Below are 16,008 nucleotides of genomic sequence, written 5' to 3' on the forward strand. Positions count from 1 at the left end.
AAGGAAGCCAGTAGATGGCACTAGCAGACCAGTGTAGTTAAGCTAACACACATTTAACTCTAGGTACAAGGTTCCCATGGTTTTAAACAGGAAACATGCTTTAAATAATTCTAAATAGCATTAAAGAGGCATTGTTTTAACAAAATGGAATAAATTACTAAATTCTACACTTGCAGGGGAGTCATCAAGAAAAATTTAAATTTGCAGTTAGTTCCTAACTCCCCTTGAAGTGGTTGGTACCTGGAAATGTGTTGAACTGATCTTCTGCATTTAGAAATAGAAACTGGCATCAGTATTGGAACTACATGCCACACTCTTACTGAAGCACAAAATGGCCTTTTCCCTTCATAGGGCAAAAATCTAAAAATCATTGCATCAGTTTTAAAGCAGTCAGAGTGTCTCCGTCAAGAATTTTTCCCCCAAAATTTTGTTTAATTCAGCTAAATGATGTCTCCACTGTCTGTTAGTGCAGCACAGAAGGATTAGGGAAAAGAACACATTTTCTTTGTTCCTATGCACATGATATTGCTAATGATAAAGTAAACTTGAAAGATCTCTATTCCTTAGGTAATATCACCAGCACAATTTCCTGGACACAATATTAAGTTCATTTCCATTTTGACTTTAATTGGTGCAATTTTAAACCAAATAGTTTTGTACTGTTATCTTTTTGAGCATGAGGTGTAAGCTGAAATGATAAACAATGTTATTCATGGCTCTGAGTAGTCCTACTCTCCAAGGTTAACACATTTTTAGAAATGAATTACCATGATTGATGGGGTATCAAAACCTGATTCTTTTCATCTTTACACATTCCATGATTATGAAGCAGTCTAATTTAAGCCTTGTGTAGTCTGTCTAGCCTGCTCCTTGTGATGGTTGCACTGCATTTAATTTTTAAAAAAATTATTATTATTAAACTTCTCAGTTTAATTGCAAAAGATAATATTCTATTACTGGTATGTGCAACTTAAAAGGGCACTACTGTCTTTGGAGGTAATGAGATATTTCAGACTTTTAAATGAATGCATTATGCATTAAGTAACCTATTCATAAACTCCATTTTAGTTTGAATAAATTGGCTTCTAATTTGGCAATACCAAATCTAGAATTAGTATCTTTCTCTTTTATTTCTTTACCTTTTTTTTTTTCTTCTATGGTGCGTAGCTTTAGGATGTTAGATAAGAGCCTTCTGAAAGTGAAAACAGTAAATATGCACTAAATAAGGAACAGCTTGCTCTGGAGTCTGAATTCTCTAGCCTAATGTCGATCCACTGAGTTGCCCCATTTCTCTCTGCTCAGCTGGACCACGGGTTTACCATCAAGAGATCAGGGTCTTTGGACTACTACCAACAACCAGGAATGTATTGGATAAGGTATGAGATGGTGCAGCGCCAACAGTCAGTGTTTCCATGGCAACGTGCTGGCAGTCTCCATTAACCAGTTCCTTCAGTGGATAAACATGCTTTTTGATTTGTTATCTGGTCCATATGCTGCTTTATCAGTTTCGTTTTAATCTTGATTGAGATGCCACACCCCCTCATTCCCTTTCTTCACCCATCCCTCACACCCACATTGCCAGCTTTCTCTTCATCGCACATGCTCAGTATCAATCTCCCCTATAGTTAAAAGGACAGTGTATATAGAAAATCTACAGATATGCTGAAGTATGCACCCTCCCCCTCCCTACTGCTTGTTAAGGCATCTACTTCCCCTGTGCTCCTGTTTCAAAACACACGGAGCAGCAACAGGCTCTCAGCATATATTTTCCTCTTTTTCCATGCAAGATGTGGAGCTATATACTGTCATTTTAAACCCACTAAACACAATCCTTACCTTAGATTGAACAATGCATTTGCATAACACGGGCATAGAAACTCTCCCAAGTTCACTGAAATACAATGCATTGTATGTGCTGGTAAGCTTGTGTTTCTAACAATGCATTCCTTCTCTTTTCTTTTTAAAACCCTTCTGATACCTATTTATTTTGATTTGATTTTTTTTTTTCAAATATTGCATGAGTCTCTTGAATATATTTTTCTTCATTGTGTAACCGTGCCAGGGTTGTTGTTAGCTGGCTTAACTTGTATGATAAAATGGGGCTCTGGGTGGGAGGGGCTTATTCTGGAGTGGGGGCAAGGAGGGTTCCAGGTCTGATAGCCCACAAGAGGCCCACACACCTCCTCAATAAATCCAAAGCACTGGAATTTCCATCAAGTGGTTAATTGCTGTCTTTTTTCTTTATTACTCACAAGACCTACATTTTGTTAACTGGAGAAATTTTTATAAGTTTACTGAGAGACGTGTTTTCTAACACTGCCTTTAAAGACTTGTCTGTGAGGGATTTGTAAAAACTCAGCAAAGTAACCACCTTAGCAAAACAGCAGAGATGATCACTGCAAGTGTTTCCAGTAAAGTAAAACTCCCACCCTGGATCATTTCACCAAGTGCATGGATCAGGCTACAGCACGCTTTCCATAAAACCTAATGGTTCCCTGAGCACACACTGAGGGTTAAGTAGTTTCTGATATGGATGTTCTGGGGAAAGAAAAACAGAACAAACACAACCCCCAAAAAAAGCCTATTTTTCAGGCAAAAAGTAGAAAAGTCATTCAAATTCATGAGTTGAACGCTGGCTAGCAAAAGTTGAGAAAGACTCTCACTCCAAGTGTTTGAGTGTGCAGCAGTACCTGTAATTCATCTAATTCCAGCCTGTTGCACTTGTGGTGGTGCCTACAAACCCACTGTGACCTGCAAGGGCTGAGCAAAACCTGCTGATCTGTCTTGTCACTTGGCATCCTTCTTTGTGCTCCTTGGTTTTGGACAAGGAGGGAATGGGGCCTGAGTGCCCAGCTTTAGTTAACTGTGGGTTTGATAGTATTAGAGGAATTTTCTGCTGAAGAAGGAAAGATGGCATTTTCTGTCAAGCAGAACTTTTTGACGAAGAGTTGCAAATTTAATGCCCCCTCTGTAAAATGGCGGGGAAGATCACATCAGCTTTCTTTGTCTTCCTGGAGTTTGATTGCTACCCGTGGTCAGTTTACACTCCTTCTCTGTTTACATTTTTTGTTTTACATTAAAAAAAAACAAAAAAAACAAAAAAAAAAAAAAAAAAAAAGGAAAGAAAGTCTTTCCATTTGCTATACAGAATGTTTGGATCTTTTAAAATCGCTCCTTCAGTGGGAGCAGATCACCAGAAACAGGAGCTTGTGAGAAAAGTGAACATCTCCTCAGATTGGCCTTGACTCAGTTTAACTGCATAGCCCAGGTTTTGAAACAAACCATATGCATTTTGAAGAGGTAGGGGAGAAGGCTCTAATTCTGCAACTTGGTAAATAAATAAAGCTATAAAAAAAAAGGTCATTTGACTAAAGCACTAGTAATGGCTGCCATCAGCATACAAAATGACACATCCCTTAATAATGGGATGGAGCAGATGGGCGATAATCTCTCTTATTCATACATAAACTGCTCTGTTTTCCAGCTGGGGGGAGTAACAACAATGTTTATAATTAGGGTTTTCTAAACTGTTCACCTAGTGTGGAAAGGCAAATTGGGAGAGCAGGGCTCCTAGTCGTGGATGCTTAATTAGGAAATCGTCTGCGAGGGGGTGCCTTGGACCAAGCAGTGCCGTGTGTTTGAGCCTCTCTCATCTCCCAAGAACATGCAGCTGTTGTGGTGACCAAGGTTTTAGTCTAAATAAAACCATTTTGATGTAGCAAGTGTTTAGTTTTTAGTAGTGCAGATGCAAAGCATATTAAAATGTTCATCAATTTACGTCTATAAAACAAATAATTTATCACAGGTCCATGAAAATTAATCTGAATTCACAAGTACAGTGAAAAATGAAACCATGTCCCAAGGAAAATGTAAAGCTCCCTTCGTTAGCGTTAAACTACTTGTTTCTTCTGCTCTTCTCTTTTTGTTTTCATGTGTAGTTTCTAGAAGCTTTCTAAAATACTTTTTAAATGGCACTATTTCCTCCTTCAATAACCAGAAAACCTTGTCCTTTCCCTGCCTAAAAGACTTCTGTTTTCAAAGTCCTTCAAAATCCTAATTTTTCTGAGCATATTCTGCATCCTCTTTTATTCCCTTTCAGTGGGATAATACATGCGGAAACGACATGATTTTTTAGGTGCAGCAGTAGTTGTTTTAGCTGGCATAAGCTATAACGCCTGGAAAATTTTTCACAGTTCCTTGAATATGAGTGAAGATCAGGGAAAACACAAGGACCAAATCAGTAGAATCATTTGGACCCCAGACTAATACATGTTTTAAAACCAACCCACCAAATGTTGTTGGAACATCAGCCCTGCAATCAGAGGTGCAGTAAAGACCAAAGCAGCGTCAGCAGGGGACAAGTTTTGGAGGTCCAGTTAAAACCCTGAAGACTGGGCTGATTCAGAATATCAAAGGAGCACCAGAGTGGTTGCATCTAACATAAAATACTAGTAGTAAATGTCAGTATGTGTAGTATTATATACATTATATTAGTATAAAATATTAGAGTATGTTATTTTCTGTATATCCAAGACACTTCAGAAAAGTAAAATGGAGTAAATAAAATACAGGAAGTGTATGGAAAAGTCATTAATGATCTATCTATCTATCTATCTATCTAATGACAATAGAGAGGAGATGAGTTATGTTGGATGCTTAACAAAATCATCAATCCGGTCAATATTGAATTCATAAAATACTGGATTTTTAAAATACAGTTCTCACTGTTGCAGTTAAAAATGTATTTGAATAGCTCATTTGAAAACCCATAGTTCCATCCTCTGTGTTTAGTTCCTAGTTCACATTATTTTGCATCTGTCAAGTTACTTGCACCTGTCCCAAGTGGATACAATACACTTTCAAGTTAAAAGTTACAGCCAGACTTTGATGATGGGACAAGGACATTGGGAATCAGGCTTGCTATCTGTAAAGTGCCATTTTTAATAACATAAAACCCTCTGTAAACTGAATATTGGTAAATACAGGCAGATATCTAAAATAATTTAAAATCTCCCAGTCTTTGAGTAAAAAACCCACAACTGATTTACAAACTATAAATAAAACTCACTCATGCAAACAACTTGGCACTAACCCTCTTCCACATGTAATTGAAACCAGCGGAGGAATTGTGTCTCTAAAAAGGGGGGATGTCAAAGAGTAAACACAAGTGCAGCAATATGAATTCGACAGTTATGTATATGGAATAGTTGTCTTTGTGTTCACTCACCAACACAGTACAAAGCATATATCAAACTGATTTGATTTTCTTTCTTTTTTACTTTCATTTTAGCTAAATTTTATGCTGGAAGTTACATGGTGTGCTAAAGCATTGGCCTTTTGTATTTGGAGGTCTGGGCTCAAATCCACATGATTAATTTGTCCCCTCGATGTGGTCATTTGCACGTCTCCAAATCACCGTGTAACTTGACTTAGTTATACCTTGTGCCTGAGGGACTAAAAATACCATGAGTGTCTCACTCCTGGACTGAGGTGCATTGCTAAGTTTGAAGTACTCTCAAAAAAGTGTCTTGATTCATGAATCAATCACACACACGTAGATATACATATATATATATAAAAATATATATCGAGTATATATAGAAATATATATATATATTACCTGAGAAACCCATGGAAAATAAATTAAAAAAGAGATGAGACTGAAGGGCTGCCTGGCTTGTGCCACAAGCAATGTTTAATGGTCATTTTTACAGCAAGGAAACCTGTCAACATATAAAGGTCACTAGCCAGAAGTTTAAGGAAATAAAATAAACTTATCTAGGTGTGAACATTTAAATTTGTGCATAAAACTGTGGATATAAAAGAACGTACTGGAAAAAAAAATACTGGTGTTTCAATACATATATTCATCTAATTCCACATGCTACATAACCTTCATGAAAATTGCTAACAAATTGCAAGTATGCTCCTGCAGAATAAAAGCGAGCAAAGGGAAGGGTTTCTTAGATTAATGCGTGAACAGCTGCATCCCCAGTTTAGTCTCCTGGCTGGTATGAATAATGTATGGACTAAGAGGCAAAATGCACATTAATGTTCTTTTATTAATGAAACTAATATATATCTATATTTGGTGGCCAGCAGTAAATTAAGACAAGTGAAAAGAATAACAGTCACTGCTCACTTTCATAAAATGCAGTTACTTTAATCCAGTAATTACTGACCTGACAGAAAATATCAGCCCACAGCTAAAATAAGACGCTTCCCATTGCAAATCCAACATCTATATCAAAGGAGTTGTACTTTTTGAAAATCTGTTCATAAACACACAGTGCAGTGTTTTCCAAGATAAAAAAATGAATTTGCATGGCTCAGCAGTCCTGTAACTTCAAGTGGTAGAAATCAGGATGAAGACATTCCTTAAGGAAAAATCCTGGAAAAATACCAACTGCACCTTAGTATGTCAATGACAGAAACAATGATTTTAAAATAATACTCTGTTGCTACAAATTACATGCATTTGCAGAAATGGCTTGGTAACCATTTGGTACTGGGTGTCAGGATTACTAAATGTTGATGCAAAATACATTAGTGCTTAATGAAGTACTTCAGACCAATCAGCACCAAACTATTAGAGGCAATCTACTTATCTGCTGCTGGATAAGAAGCTCTACATTTTCTCTTATGGATTGCAGGAAGACAGCTGCATATCTTAAATATGAATGCTATCTTTACATTTGAGTTCCCATTACTCTCATAGAGTGCTCAAAGTTCTCAGTCTCTAACCTAGAGCCGGGAAAAATAAAATGTCAAAATGTGATAGTGAAAATCTGGGATTTGCAGCCCTGCGAAGCGTAAGTGCACTTCAGATTCTCTTATTATTTATTGAAAGAGTAGCTTAAAGTAGAAATGCCCTGGAAATCCATAATGGACTGGTTCATGCACCGGTGAACCACCCAAATGAGCAGCAGGTGAAAGAATACATCTGTTAAACCAAGGCAATGTGTGTAAGAGGCCTTTGTTACAAAAACATCAATAATAATTAAAAAGCTGATTTTTGGAATATGTGCACGAGTAAGTACAGTAGGTGAAAATTACACTTACAAAACACATACAGTCAATATTCAAATGTATCTATCTTACCATCTTCTCTGCATTCCAAAGGATGGATCTATCATATTTTGAAATTCTTTTGAGGTAAAAAGTAACTGTGACATCATTAAATGAAAAATAACATTTTTGCAGAATGTAGAGCCACTATATCATCAGCAGTGTATTACATACTGAAAGTGTCAAATGTCATTGCAACATTGGGCAAAATAAGCCTGTTCTTGAAAGTTCTGTAGGGCCTGAGCACTCTGTGGCCAGAAGTGCCCCATTTTGTAGCTCTGACATGGTAAACACTGAACGTTAGAATATGACCTGTGTATTTTTGCTTTCCCTAGATAAATACTGACTTCTTTGACTCTCTGTGACTTTGTAACTTTTCATTCAATTAGCTCTTTGGGTGAGAAAGGCTCCAGATGTCTCTCAGCCCAGGAGAGTAACCATAATAATGACCTGGAGTCTAGAAGTATGCCTTTACAAAGACCAATTAAACCAAATCCAGGGCAAGCACTGGATAAAAATGTAAAGAAAAACACAGTCACAAAATATCTCAGGAACATTCTGAAGGGTTAGGAAGCCAGATATATTTTGCCCGACAAGCTACAGCAGCATAAGGTGCTAGATGAGGTGAGACAGGGTTTTTGCTTAACATCTTTTATTATTGAGGCAGGGAGTTCTTTTATGTATATTTAAACTAATAGATTTAAAGAAAAGTCTCTAAAGCTTTTCCAACAATCATAGAAAAACAATATCTTGGGGTTTATTTTTAAAGACATCTTTAAAAATATGTCCTGGTACCTAGTTATCTGTCTTCTTTATAAAGAGCAATGTCCTAGGCAAAATTTCAAACCAATTTTCTTATACATTCTCTTATCTGTAAGTTATCTAAATTTAAATACCTTCAGATTTTACATATACATTTGACATTCTCATGTATCAAGTTTTAAAAATAAATTCTGAATTTAATATAAGTATTTTTATTTATTCAACCAGAAATGTTTAAATTTCTCAGGGGAGAGTGTGTATTACCACAGGATGATGTGATGTGGTTTAAACTTTAAATAAATGCTTATTTCCTGTAAGCATAAAAAAATATCCTTTAAATGGAAATCTGTATTTTATAGAGTGGTAATATATGCCATTCTTTTCAATTTTCACACAAAATTACATACTGTAAGCAGTATATTCACTGTGTGTAAAAGATCTAGGTATTCTTCTGTTTCACATTAAAAATAATCAAAAACTGAATTGGTTCAAGGCTAAGAAACATAGAAGGCATTGAAAATACTAATTAGAGCTCCTAACCAAAAGATAGCAGTAAACAAATAAATTTTCAGCAGATGAGAGGTGTTGGATTTTGTAGCAATTACTATTTAAAATATAGGGATGAACTTATCTAAGTGGATCATTTTACCCTTTTAAAGTAGTGCTATCTATATAGGTTCTAGACACAAAAATAATAGTGCAGCAATATAGCCTAACTAAATGCATTTGCTGTAGAAGTTCTGTACTCCTGTCCATCTTCCTGTCTCTGTTACATCATTATTGAACGCTGGTTGCATTATTTGAAAGCATGAATTGCTATAATGCTATTCTGCACCAGTATTATGGATTTAGTTTTCATTTTAGTCTCAAAAATACGTTGGCTATAAATACATCTCTGCTCTCCTCTTTCTAGAGAAATCAGTCATGCATATCTTAAGAGAACACAATAAATCCTTTGAAGCAGAATAACCTTTTTGCTGCATTTCTTGAAATTGACCTTTTCATAATTTGGACAAATTTTACAAACCTTACTAGTGAAACCTATTCAGTTCTCAAAGTTATCTTTGCTTCCAGTGGCATGATCAGATGGTTGCATTTTGTATGTCATCTTACTGTTCACCTACCTTTTCCCATTTTGCTTTTTCCAAAACAGTCAGGGATTGTGATTTCAGGGGGCAGCCCTGCTTCAGAAGCAGCTAAGCATGTGTCAAAGTGCTCTTGCTGAATCAAGGCCATCCTGTTGAACTTAAAATTTTACAGCAATTTCAAGGACTGTAGTCTAAGATCCCATAATCAAGAAGACAGCAAAACCTTGTCCCATGCTTGAAATTGATAGTCAGACTAGGGCTACCCTTACTTGGGTTGAAGTTTCACCTCATAAATGTGCCAGAAAAGCAGAGAAAAGAATGTGACTAGAAGTTACAGCCATCTTATTAAGAATTGCATTTTCAATAATGGCAGAATGATCAAAAAATAATGCCCATCAAGTGAATATTGCTCTTTCCCATTCCTAGATACCTTAGCTAGACGTGGATAAAATTAGCAGAGTATTGAATCCAGTAGACCTTGGTTAGCAGGAAGAGACAGTGTGGTCAGGCTAAACAGGTCTTGCCGTCAGAGCTCTTCAGCGTTCTCCCTAAGAACATCCATTGAGCAGCATGATGTGTCAAGGAGCTGGTCTAGCTCCCTTTGGTGTTTGTTTTTCTCTCTTTTCTGACAACTTCATCACAATCCATCTTTGTTACCTGATTGCACTGACTTGAACATGGGTGAGTGTGTATCAGCCTTCATTAGGTCAAATCAAAGACAAGTGTACATCTCTGCCTTGCCTGTAGAAACAGATTTATACTTTGAGAAGAGTGGGGGGAAGGTCACTTGGTATTTGACTTGAAATTTGAATCTGTTAAAGGATGAAATTAATAACATCCAGAAGTAGAACATATGGCATCCATATATATGGGACTGTATCTGCTCGATGATGTCACGCTACCTCTTAAGATTTGGGAAATGCACTTTTTAAAGCATTTAGCTATGTTGTGGGCTCAGCCTTTCAGACCTGACTGAGACAGAGCAGGTTTAATTTGGTCTGAACATTTATTATCCCTGGTATTTGCAGGCCACATAAAACCTCATGGTTTTCATTATCTTTGCATTTCACACACAGCCTAATTTCATTTATTCTTATTTTATGCCCCTGCCAGACCACCGCTCTTGATAAGGAGAGGCAGGTTTTCCGACGAAGACGCAACCAGGATGTGAGGGGACGTTATAAGGCTCAGCAAGCTCCACCTGAACTCAACTCCGAGTCAGAAGACTATTCACCAAGTTCATCTGAGACTGTTCGCTCACCTAACTCACCCTTTTAATAAAACACTTTTTCTCAAAAGTCTTGGCTTTAACCCTTTGAGACCCTGAAACTGCTTCAGGCCTGCGTGGCGTGATTACAGCTGATCTATCCAGCAGTAAACACTGGGATGGTGGAACACAAAAGGGTGCTCACAGAATCTTTGTAAGAATTATTTCCTAATTGATTGAAATACTTGTTCTCTGTTTAGATTGCAACTTGCTGCTAATATGATCCTCAAAGGGTTAAGGCTATTTTGCTTTTTTGTTTAAAGATAGAAGCAGTGAATGTTTTCATCAGTGGAGCTAGGAACTGCAGTATGTAATTTTAGCACATGTTAACCCTCTGAGTAAATGATCACCTTAAATCTTGACAACCCATATTAGGGTTTTATTCTGGCTTTTTTGCTTTTATACGCACATACCTTTTATAGTATCCTGAAGTTCCTTGCCTGTTTCTGGCCAAAAATATATCAAATGTACTATTGCTTAGGAATTATAAATATAGGCCTAAAAATGAAAATAAAATTAAACTAATGGTATCTTCTACAACAGCTCATTCCAAACCTTCATCATACTTCCACATGGAGTGACTGTTATTGGACGGTATGATGCAGGGCTAAATGGGAAATTCAGTTTAGGGCATCCTCATGGTTTACAGAAGATGACATGATGATGGCCACAAAAGGTTGCTTCCATATAGTTTGCTGCTAATGACAATGTTGAGTCTTGGGAAATTGCTTGAGGACACATTCTGTCATGTAATAGTATGTAATGATCTAGTTGAGAAGTTCCTGGTTCCTTTGCATCACATTCAGGAATGTACAGGCATCCTCTTGGCATGACCTGGTTGTTCCAGCAAAGCCATTTTAAAAGATTAACACTGATAAGCATTACCCTTTAAATAGCTAGAGTTCTTCTAAATCGGGGAAAATACAAGTCATTTAATATATATGTAAAGCCTAAATTGAATTAGCAAAATTTTGTCTTTAGAATGGAGAAACTAAAAAGCTGATTCACCAGTTTTATTTGGAATATTTAATAAAATGGGCATTTACACAGAGTATATATATATTACTGGTTTGTTAAAACCTCAAGACAACATTATAGCTTTTCATTTGACCATTATTATAAAGTTGGCTTCCACAGAAATATTACAGTGTGTAGACTTTTGCTTCAGATGTGATAATTTGAAAAAAAAAAAAGATGGCTCAGAATTTCACTTGAATGAAAGAAGCAACTTTCAAAATCATGTTCTAAAATAAAAAGCATTGTGAAATTTATAGTTTCTCTTATTGCTCATATAAAATGGAAGTTTTCTTCTCTGCAGTTTTCTCACAGTGTTTTTTAAAAGTCACATGTGGTTTCCTCTCTCTCTCTCTTTCTCTCCTCTCTCTCCCCTTCCCCTTGCCCTTTTTCTCGCTTTCTTTCTTCCTTTCTTTTTCTTTCCTATCATACAGCCAGAAGTATCAATATAGTGCCCAAAATGACATGCAGATTTTCTCATCTTTCTGGGAAGTATAAATAAATTTTTCAGGAACAGGGCAAGTTGCCCAGAGTATCATTCCCGTTCTGAGTTGTGTTTGTTCATGGAACTGTCCATATGAGCAGTTATGGCAGCCAACGTGTACCTGCAGCTGGTGGGGGCTAATATAAAGCTCTTTTGCACTTCTATCTGGAAGGATCAGTTGAACTGGTTTTCAAGAAACATTGGAATTCTTCTGTTTCTCCATCCTACAAAGTGCATCTTTCATTTCCTCAGACATGAAAATTTATATATTGAAAGCTCTGAAAATTTTAAACACAGGAATTTAATCTTGTGAATCTTCACACAAGTAGTACAAGTATTTCATATAGAACTTTTTTTAATCCACTCGATATTGATAATCTAGAAGTGAGATATTTAGTAGAAACTAGTTCTCCAGACTTCCTGGGTAATACAGAAAGATGAGCATTCCAGGTTTGATTCATCTCACCTGTCATGGGCACACAATTTAGGCAGGACTCATGTTTTGATTAACCTATTGGTCTCACTCCCTCAACTGTAGAAGGAATTGCTGGTGGAAGCTTACATCAGACACCAACTTTGTATTATGAGTTTACTAGAAAGTCATATAAGCCATCAGGAGACGGATCTCTGAATGTATGTCCATGGGCAGAAGGCCTGTGCATGGCCTCAGTTACTCTGGAACTTGAGTAACATCATCTTAAAGCAAGTAAAGCAAATAAGTGTCTTGTTGGAGAGCTCCATTGGGGCAGGAGGTGAAGGGACAAAGGAACTTCCATACAAAAATTCTCAGATTTTAGGTTTTGGGAAAGGGTTGAATCTGTGTCAGATCCTTGACTATGACCATCCAAACCCAAACTCATTGTGGAGAGAAGACGCTCACTAGACAGGGCACAACCACTGCCATTGTGATCCTTATGGTTGTACATTCGTAACATTTGGATGAGGAAAGGATTATTTTCCACAGGATTTAACCCTCATTCAAGATAAAGCCTTCCTTGCCACTTACCTACCCTAATTTACAGTAGGTCAGAATCTGGCACATGTTTGACCAGCATTGACCTTCCCACATTATATCACAGCCTTTCCTTTAGAAGAGATACAGCTCAGCCATGTAAATGCAAGACATACATGTGGTAATAAAAAAGTGTCCATTAATACCACATGCTCCTTGACTATTGGGAAATTTGGCAGTCTTAAAGCAAAGGCCAATGTTCATTCTTCTTAATTAGAGAGGGCAGTCAGGAGGAAAAAAAAAACTGTTTCACCTTATGCATGAGAAATACTATTCAAAAACCCATCTGGGACTTTCCTTTTCTTTGCTTTGGAATACAGGGTTATCATTAAAATAAGATGTTTGGCTCCTTCATCTTATACCATCTTGTATTACTTAAAATGTATGTAAAAATAATCCTAGATCCTAAAATCCTACTCATCCCCAACATCTTATGTTTCTGATCTTTTGTTCATGTTTTATGAACATAACTATAAAAATATTTCTTTAAGTTATTTTTAGGTTTGTGAGAGACTGGGTTTCAAATTGCTGATATCCTATTTTAGGTTTCAAGGAAAGGTATCTGGATATTTGAACTGTTTCAAAAGAGTTTCCAATGACGATTTTAAATATATCCATATACCCATAGATATATATTTTAATATATACATATATATGTATATATATTTATGGTTTCATGGAACTTATAATGGTTTAGGCTTGTTTGGCAGTGACTGCCATTTTTTTTAATCTAACCTCTGAATTCTTGGGGGTAAGTGAAGACAGAATATGTGGCCCTACAAATATTTGAAACACCAATGAAAAAAAGAAATCAAGCATAATAGACTATTTCTAATGTGATAATCTGGGAGACCACATAGCACACCGTGGTCATTTTAATGTAATACAGACCAGTCCTTCTGACTTCTTTCTTCATTTCCCTTTTGAATCACTGCCTTGTATTGCTGCTAAATGTGACAACAGTTGTTTCAGTTAGCAGAGACGGATGGCAGTTGTGGTAGGCACCATCTATCACCAAGGAGATGGAGACGAGCGCTTCCGAAGGGTGATTCAGGTCATCTAATGTTTGGTCTCTGGAGATGCTTGACAGCCTGATCTTAGTATTAGCAGGAAAGTAGAACAGGGTCACTTCCAGCTTAATTCCTCTCAATTAAATATAAGCGGGGGTAACGTGGACCCTAACCTAAGTGCAATATTCTAGTGAGCTTGTATGGAGTAAGCAAACTTTGATGTGAAAATGTAGTACTGATAGCACAGGATTAGCTAAAGGGTAGTGAGCTGGGAGTTGTCTCATCTAGATGTATCTGTCTAAGAATTACGCATCTAATAGAGGGCAATAATCTAAGCCTCCAGTATAGGTGCTAGAGACTGGCTTCTCTAACGGATAATTAAAATTCTAGGATGGATTAATCACTCATGAGATGAGGTGCCTAGCCCAGATATATTTAGAACATGATTTATTGTCATGACACATAAATTAGTATTTCTGTAAGTTACAATTTTTATAGCATTAATGTACAAAAAATCCAGAATACTATGGTTCTACTCAGAGGGTTAACAGAAAAGCACTAGGCATGCTGATTACATTGGTGTATCCAAACTGCTTTGCTTTTTTAGCCAGTGTTTGCTGATTTTTTCAGAAAATTCTTGAAAAATTTCAAGTTTGAAATAATTTAAGTGTTGTTGTTTAAGGAATTTCTATAACCAAATTAATCTTATTTTTAGCTCAACTTATCACAGGAATAATATGTATCCTTGATGCAGTGTAAGTCTGTAGTTACCAATTTTATTAATTCCACAAGTGATTCCAGAAATCTCTCTTTTTTTAAGTACTTACTATAGAGCTTACAATGGTGGCATAGGTGACTGAGACTGTCTTTCTTATTGGTAAACAAACAATATTGTAATTTCAAGAAAGTCCTAAGAATCAGCTTTTCAGTTTGGTAGTGTACTAGTTAGGGGAAAGCTATCTCATTACATGCATTGTGTAAATCATCTTTGTAGATGAAGATTGTTCATATTAATGAACATATTCTTTTTTCCTTGACATTGTAGCAGAAACTGTTTACTTGTTAATGAACAACCAATACATTAATTTGCTTCAGACTGTTAGAGGGGAAAGTGAGATTCCAGTCATTGACAATGTTATTGCTTTACAGTAGCCCTCATCTAATTTAAGTGTGGTGCATACTACAATAAGCAAAGCCAAACCTATGAATAAACTCCTGAAAAAGCCTGGTGGGTCTTTATTCAGTTGGGTGCTTGCATACAGTAGCATGTGACAGCAGGAAGGCTTTCAAGAATTGTTGAAATGAAAGCGATATATCCACAAATAACAGCTAAATTGCAATCCTTTCCCTATGGGGCATATATGTTTGAAAAGAAAAAATAAAGAAAAGAAAAGAAAAATTGGCTCAGTGGTTTGCAGTGGTACTATATTACCACAGGGCAAGTACATTAAATCATTGTTATTTGCTAGCCTGGGGTGTATGTTGGAAAATGGCATCTTTTTTATTTAGTTTAGATTGTGGGCAGGGAGAGCTTTCCTAATATTATTGCAGTGCCTGCTAGTGCTGCCATGGTTAAGGCTGTGTTAGTATTTCCATTATAAACTCTTAGTCTCAAAGGTTTTTAATTTGATTGTAAAAATTGGCTTCAGGCAGAAACTTGGCATACAATTTTTCAGCTCAGAGTGATTCTTTTCCTAAAATATGAGAGTAATCATCTTGACCTCTTCAACATTTATTTTCTAAGTGTACACAAACATTCATAGACACAAAGGCGGTTTTTATGCAGCTCATTTCAGACGTGTCACATTTTCAAGCATATCTCACAGGTCTTAACTACAAATGCGACAGCTCAGAACTTTTGGGCATTTTGAAAACCAGGAAGAAAACTCAGTGATCAAGAGCAAAAATGTTCCACATGTGGGAGAATTTTATTTTGACGTGACAAGCATTTAAAGTTTGCACAATAACGGGTATGTATACGCCCTTCTGAGTGCTCATGTAATGCCTAAACCCATTAGTTTAAGTCATTCCATGTAGAAAATGCTAAATGTGAATGTGCTGAATTTCCCTGTAACATTGGGAAAAGAAGCAGTTTTGTCTTAAGGGGAAAAAAATTTGTCTGAATAAGACAGAGTTGAAAGCTCACACTGAATAAGATAGGTATTAAAAGCAATTTAAAAAGCATAAGTATGGAACCATTTGAAAAGTATAAAAGTGCAAGGGAGTCATGCAGTGTAGTGAATCCATGCGTGGAACCAATCACCTACTAATCTGGAGCAAATTTACAGCTACAAACAGGCATA

At 36.5% G+C, this 16,008-nt stretch overlaps 1 protein-coding gene across 4 annotated transcripts in view; it reads left to right on the top strand.

Annotated features, from left to right (window-relative positions):
• DCLK1 (doublecortin like kinase 1) overlaps positions 1-14,930 on the top strand; it is a 238,109-nt gene extending 223,179 nt beyond the window's left edge. For 3 of the 4 annotated variants that reach the window (XM_042014363.1, XM_042014365.1, XM_042014367.1), the window contains one exon: positions 10,032-14,930. In XM_042014363.1, the coding sequence (XP_041870297.1) occupies positions 10,032-10,196 (165 nt within the window). In that variant the 3' untranslated portion in view covers positions 10,197-14,930. Of the gene's footprint in view, positions 1-1,302; positions 1,377-10,031 lie in introns of all 4 variants that reach the window. The other variant, XM_042014366.1, reaches the window with a different exon arrangement.
• Positions 14,931-16,008: the final 1,078 nt, after the last annotated feature.

Source organism: Corvus kubaryi, unplaced genomic scaffold (genome assembly GCF_017639235.1).
Source record: "Corvus kubaryi isolate FWS band 111438036 unplaced genomic scaffold, C.kubaryi_AGA036_p1.0 split1-65, whole genome shotgun sequence".
NCBI classification, from domain to species: Eukaryota; Metazoa; Chordata; class Aves; order Passeriformes; family Corvidae; genus Corvus; species Corvus kubaryi.